The sequence below is a fragment of the Eleginops maclovinus genome, chromosome 13 (assembly GCF_036324505.1).
Source record: "Eleginops maclovinus isolate JMC-PN-2008 ecotype Puerto Natales chromosome 13, JC_Emac_rtc_rv5, whole genome shotgun sequence".
NCBI lineage: Eukaryota > Metazoa > Chordata > Actinopteri > Perciformes > Eleginopidae > Eleginops > Eleginops maclovinus.
Window position 1 is genome coordinate 2,145,284 of NC_086361.1, and position 6,519 is coordinate 2,151,802.

The 6,519-nt window shown below is 41.3% G+C and overlaps 1 protein-coding gene and 1 long non-coding RNA gene across 3 annotated transcripts; one reads left to right on the forward strand and one right to left on the reverse strand.

The window, feature by feature from the left end:
* Positions 1 to 1,233: 1,233 nt before the first annotated feature.
* Positions 1,234 to 4,089, forward strand: LOC134874682 (uncharacterized). 2 transcript variants are annotated; one of them, XM_063898801.1, is made up of 3 exons: positions 1,234 to 1,627; positions 1,844 to 2,437; positions 3,301 to 4,089. In XM_063898801.1, exons 1-3 carry the CDS (start codon positions 1,280 to 1,282, stop codon positions 3,313 to 3,315), a joined length of 957 nt encoding a protein of 318 aa, XP_063754871.1. In that variant the 5' UTR covers positions 1,234 to 1,279; the 3' UTR covers positions 3,316 to 4,089. The 2 variants fall into 2 exon arrangements, with proteins under 2 accessions (XP_063754871.1, XP_063754869.1); XM_063898799.1 differs by lacking the exon at positions 3,301 to 4,089 and adding an exon at positions 2,562 to 3,057.
* Positions 4,090 to 4,194: 105 nt separating this feature from the next.
* Positions 4,195 to 6,304, reverse strand: LOC134874707 (uncharacterized). Its single transcript, XR_010167113.1, has 3 exons — positions 6,031 to 6,304; positions 5,625 to 5,799; positions 4,195 to 5,370 (listed from the first exon to the last, which is right to left on the reverse strand). It is a non-coding gene; the product is annotated as an uncharacterized LOC134874707 (long non-coding RNA).
* Between the last annotated feature and the right edge of the window lie 215 nt (positions 6,305 to 6,519).

The window sequence follows — 6,519 nt, forward strand, 5'->3', positions numbered from 1 at the left end:
GCTGACCTCATGTCTGTCTCATTCACTCCTTGCCTGTGTTCTTTTCCACTAAGACATATTGTCAAACAAACATTATGTAATAGATTTTCCATATTAGTTTTTCCTTATTAATAATATTAAGAAGTTAGTCTATTGGTATCAAGACCCCTACACTTACACCTAATGTTAGACCTACCTTTTGACTTCCCCTGTCTTTCCTGATCCACCATCCTCACACCTGAATAAAATGAACTCACTGTTAAATATAGCAGCAGCCTAAATTAAATTCTTAAATCAGCCCAGTGATGGCATCAGATAAGACAACTTAAAAAACATTTTAAAAAAATATTATGCCGTGTAAGGTTGTGCTGCTGTTGAAATTACATTCACATTTTGGATTTTAAAAGTACAAATATGTTGAGTCACTAGCACAGACCTTTAAAGAGATGTGACCCTGTAATTACAGCTTCCTGTCACCTAACAGATGGATAGCCTGTATGTATGACAGCACAGCTAACATAAACAGCTAATGGTAGCACAACATCTTTAATGATTCCATGGTAAACTATGTTTTCCAGCTTCTTGACATTTATTGTGCATGCTACTTTATATTAACCGGTTGTTATTTTACCTTAATAAAATGTGGACGTGTCATGCATGGGATTGGTATCATAGGGTTTAACCAAAATCTAAATGTAGCTATCAGAAACATAGGTTTGCATTAAAGCCACTTCAGCTGCTAGTAAACAATAGCCAATTTGAGAACAGTCTGTTAACATGAATATTTGCAAGCCTCCAATTTGGTAGCAAATCTGTGCATGATTCCATGGTAAACCAGAGTAATTGCATTAGTTATGTTTTCCAGATTCTTGTCATTTATTGTACATGCTACCTCATATTTTCCAGGTGTTAGCGCAGCAACATTGGTTTTGCATTAAGCTAGCCATGAACCCTAATTTGCTGCTACATTCCCCGTGTTAGCAAACACTAGCTAGTCTGTTAAAATGAATATTTACAAGCCTCCAAGTAAAAGGGAACAAATCTGCATGATTCCATGGTAAACCAGTTAGTTATTAGTTAGCATTAGTTATGTTTTCCAGATTCTTGTCATTTACTGTACATGTTACCTCATATTTTCCAGTTTACAACTCAGTAACCTCGGCTTTGCATATTCTACGGTAGCCATAAACCCACCCACCTTTGGCTGCTACATGCCATAGTGTTAGCATACGCTAGCCAGTCTGTAGAGCTCCTGCGGTCACGTGACTTTTGGTTGGGAGCCACCATTTTGGCAGTCAACATGACCACCGGTGCCAGTGTTTTCTTACCGAGCGAGTATACTTCTCATTTTAATTCAAGTGAAATTCGGCTTTATAGTACAAAATTAGAGAGATTAAATATAAGCGACCCATATAATTCACCCGGTGTGCTTTTCAAGAGCATAACCTCCTGCTCTGAAGACGATGTACCCGACTTGCGCTACGCAGACATCCACAGCTATCTTGTAAGCTTTCCATCAGTGTACTCAGGAGACTCCCTCAGAGCGTACAAAAGCTTGGAGGCTTACAAATGGTGTCAGTCCGGCTTCGTAAACAACATTCAACTGTGGAGTCTTACATCCAAAAACTTCGGCATCATCACTGCAAGGGTAAGTATTAAATTATTCCAGTTTGATAGGCAGTGTCACGTTAGCATTGTTTGTTTATTAGCTTGGCTAGCTACGGAAGTGTCACGTTAGCATGTTTTTTAGCTTGGATAGCTACTGCAGTGCATCTGTAACTTGCTAGTTTGTATTTTTGATCGTACTCAACCAAAGTGGCTGGCGTTTTTTACCTTTATTTATCTGTTTTGGAATTTCATATAGGTTAATCACTCCCAAAGGCTTAATGAAAGTCAACTAAAGCCATGGGTGGTGGTGAGGAACGACGGTGTTGTGCTGGGAGCCCACTGCAACTGCACAGCGGGACTCGGGGAGAGCTGCTCTCATGTGTCAGCTGTTCTCTTCAGTCTGTGGGGAAAAAACAACGCAAGGCACGAGGAGATCAGCTGCACATCCAAAAAATGCAAGTGGGCCTCTCCCAGTGAGGATGCTGCGAAGAATGTGGAGTACCTGCAGGGCAAGGACATCATATTCAACCATACTCAACAAAATAAAAAGGGGAATTCCACCAAGGGTACCTCTGCGCCCCCATCTTTCCCACCCCTGACTGCTGCTGAGCAAACACAGTTCTACCAAAATCTCTCACAGTGCCGGACTCAAGATGGGAAGTCCTGCAGACCTGCAGTCCTGTCAGTTGTTCGCGGGTACGCCACATCCTATGTACCCAAGGCTGTCAAGCTAGATTTACCTGAACCCCTTACCAGTCTGTATGACAAGAAGGCAAGAGACCTGAACCTGGCTGAATTACAAGAGCGTGCAGAAGGAATATTTGAGGACTTGACTGTCACTGAAGAACAGGTACATAACATATTCTGTTTACTAATGACTGAAATCTAAGATCTACCATGTTATGTGCACGTGTACTGTGTGTGCGCTATCTTGCAATGTAAATGAGAAACTGTTTGGATTGCCATGTTTTCAGAGTGATATTGTAGAGGAGGAGACCCAAGCACAGTCCAAGTCCAGAATTTGGTTTGATCAAAGGAGTGGTAGGGTGACAGGATCTACCTTCAGAGCAGCAACAAGAACAGACCTCAGAAAGCCAGCCGTGTCTCTCATAAGACAGATATGTGACCCAAAGTCCCATGTTTTCAGCAGTGAGGCTACCAGGTATTCATGGGCAGAGAATTCCAGCCAATGTCAACATGCAGTTGAACATCCTAACATACTCCAAATAGCATCCCAAAAGTTTCTGCCTTGTTGTAAGGTGTCAGCTGATGTTCATCATCCCAAAAGTAATGGGCATATGCATTTGATTACTTATTGTATGAAACATTGTGACATGTGCATCAGCAGACACCTTACAATACAGCTGTATCATGTGGGATGATATATGCCACATCTTCAGGAAGGTACTGACAAGTCAAGGGTAGTGTGTGTGAGCATTACAACTGCATGTTGAAATCAGCTGGAATTTCCCTGTAAACTAAAATAGGGTGTGCAGTGTGTAATCTCTTCTATATATATAAAATACATATAACATATGGTGTACAAGAAAATTAGTGTGAGGTGAATGAACAGAGAGGGTAAATGCAGTAAGTACTAGGCTATTCTTTAAAAAGAAGTGTAAAACCAAGTACAGCATTTGTAAAGGGCAGGGAGGTAGCAATGTGGGGTGGCATTACTATTGTCCAAAACTCATATTTCCATTGTTTCTTCAGATGGGGATGCAATAATGAAGAACTGGCCAGAAAATACTACGAAATGCAGCATCGCCTATCACACACAGACGTCCTGGTGCGACCAGCCGGATTTAGAATTTCACCTCTGCACCCATTTATCGGGGCCTCACCTGATGGGTATGTGTCCTGTAGCTGCTGTGGTACAGGTGTCTTAGAAATGAAGTGCCCATTTTCTGCAAAGGAGCTTTCTGTCAATGAAGCTGTAAATTCTGTTGCACACTTTTGCCTTGAACAAGATTCCCTAGGAAAAATTAGACTTAAGCGAGACCATGCATACTTCTACCAAGTGCAGATGCAGCTATTTGTTACCAAATTGGCATACTGTGATTTCATTCTGTGGACTGAAAAGGAAGGTGATTCACCCTTTGTGGAACGCATTACATTTGACCCAGAATTCTTTCTCAAAGAACTTGAACTTGCTCGTGACTTCTTCCTAAAATGCATCATCCCAGAGCTGTTAGGCAAATGGTTTTCTGCACCAAAACAAGCAACTGCAAGCACCGATCCCCAGCAACAGTGGTGCTACTGCCGTGCACCTGCGGCAGGGAATATGCTTGTTTGTGCCTCAGGGTTCTGTGCCGTGAAGAGGTTCCACCAAACCTGCCTTCGGATGAAAAGGGTACCGAAACAGTGGGTGTGTCCTAGTTGTAGGAAACTAATCAATGCTCAAAAAAAAAAAACATAATTACTTAGTCTTACTTACTTACGAAATGTGTGAATATGAATGAGCTGATGCAATGTAAATATTTTATTAATTAATAAACAACTGTTAAACCAATGTCTTCTGTGTCTGTAGCAGTATCTGTAGCGATCTTAAAATGTGGATAGGTCACTCAAATCTAGTGAGTGAGAAAAGAAGTCACAAGAAACAAGTGAGAAGCGAATCAAAAAGGTTTATTTTCTGTTGACGCACAAATTCATCACTCAAAGGGCACCACAGAATCAGGTACATTTGTTAGTCCACAACATACACTCACAATTTTATCAAGATAAGTAACATCATTTTCTTTCTCTATGTCTGTGAAAGTTATTGGCACAGTGCTTTGTAAGATAGTATATTTCTGACGAAGTACTCCTATGACTCTTTCGATGTGAATCCTTAAAGAGGCTAGAGATCTTGTATTCTCTATGTCAGCAGGATCTAACTGTGTTTTTCCACGAGTAAATGCTGGAATTTTTAATTCAGCCTGACACCTTTCAACAGACTCTTTCACCAGAAACCCCCTGTCTGCCAAAACAACATCCCCTGGGAGAATATTAGGTAAAAAAGTACTGTGTTCTGTAATGAACTTATCACTGGTGCGACCTCCCCATCCAGTAGAAATGAAACAAATTGAACCTTGAGGGCAAATGGCAATTAAATATTTCATGGTGTGATGTGATTTGTATCTTGAGTAACACTGCGCACTGGGTCGCAATCTACTTGGTTTCTCTAGAAATATTTCAAAGCAATCAATGATACAAACAGTCTTCTCGTAGTCACCATTTCTAAATACATATGGAAGAGATGTTCTTAAAGATTCTCTTTCAGGCCACACCACTAGGCTTGGCACCAGTCTACAATACATCAAATTAACACAGTTTTTGAAGTGCCTGGAGACAGTAGTTGGGTCGATGCCAAAATAAAAACCCAAAAAGTCAAATGTTAAGTTCATTCGAAGCTTCATCAAAGTCAACATGTATTGTTGAAAACATGTTATTGATGATTTAACTTTGAGAAATGGAGCCAGATATTGAAAAATGGTCATGAGACATGCATAGGTTGCCAGCCCAGTGAGGACATTCACCTTTTTATCATTGTTATTTAAACTAATCTCTGTCAGGGTCTTCCTATTAATCTTTTCCCTTAACAACACATTTTCAGCCCTTAGAGCTTGGCATTCTTGCTCAAGACTCTGGATGCGGGTACAGCAGGTTTCAGAGGTGCATGGTGGTGTTACTGGTTCAGGCTGGACAGGATCATCGGCTGAGTCTTCCAACGGATCTGTGATGGGGGGCTCCTTCAAAGGCTCTGTGATATGGTCTTCTGGGGCTGCATCAGTTGATGTCCTGATGAAAACACAGAAGCAGCAAAATAAGCTTTCATGCATACAATACTGATGGCAGTTTGACATGTTTACATGTTTACAGTTTGACATGTTTAATGGAAATCATATGATATTAGCCTTCATTAAATGACTGGTGTGACGTTATTGTTTATAACCATATCACGGCAGTTAACTATTTGAAATAAAATAATCTGAATAACACACCGATCACAAGTAGACCCAACATGTAATCAGACAGGAGTTTGATCTACCCACCTTTGACGGATGGCTTCTGCAGATATCTTTGCCTGCTCTACTTTGTGCAGTTTAGCCTTCTGCCTTCTGTTAAAAACCTCCAGTCTCGTTTTATGTCTCCTCTTCTCTGGAGATGGAAGGTAATCGAAAATTGAGGGGATAAAATCCGGACTCAACGGATTATCACTCTTTCTCCCTACAAAATAAGAAGGAATATTTCAACACGGGTTTGTTTACCACTAGCTTGCTACAAGCTAACTTGCTAACTGGCTAGGCTGCGCCAGAGCCACACTTGTTGAGTTAAAAAGGGACATCACAGTGTCCGTTAGCTATAATAACTGGGTGCTACTTCTTAAATTAAACTAATTAAATTTAATTAAACTGACCAGAAACTTTTTGTAGCATTGTACTGTATTCCTTCACCCACCTGATATGAAGTGATCACTGCATAAGCGAAAGCCAACGGCCGGGGGGTCCCATCTTTCAGTCTTTTTCTGAAGGCTCCTGGCTCTTTTAATCGCTCCAATCCACTTCTCCCTCCTCTCCGCGTCTTTAGGAATGCGATAATACGATACACCTTTCTTTTTCCCACGCCTATTTGTGCAACCTGGTGCACAGCAGTTATCCACCATCCTTGACAGTCTGCCAGTGCCTGTCAATTTACTGCCGCGATGACTGCCAAAATGGCTGCCCCTGTCGTATCTCGTCACGTGACCAGCATATATGACATCATCTGCAGGAGCTCTGTTAACATGAATATTTGCAAGCCTCCAAGCAAAGACGTCACACTTTAAATCATCCTACCTGTTGCCTTTCACCATCCACTTATTTAACTGTTGTCGCATCCCTTGACATGACATGTTCAGCCCCCGACAGCTTTTTTGCTTTATCCAGGGTGACCAGATTTGAGGTGGCG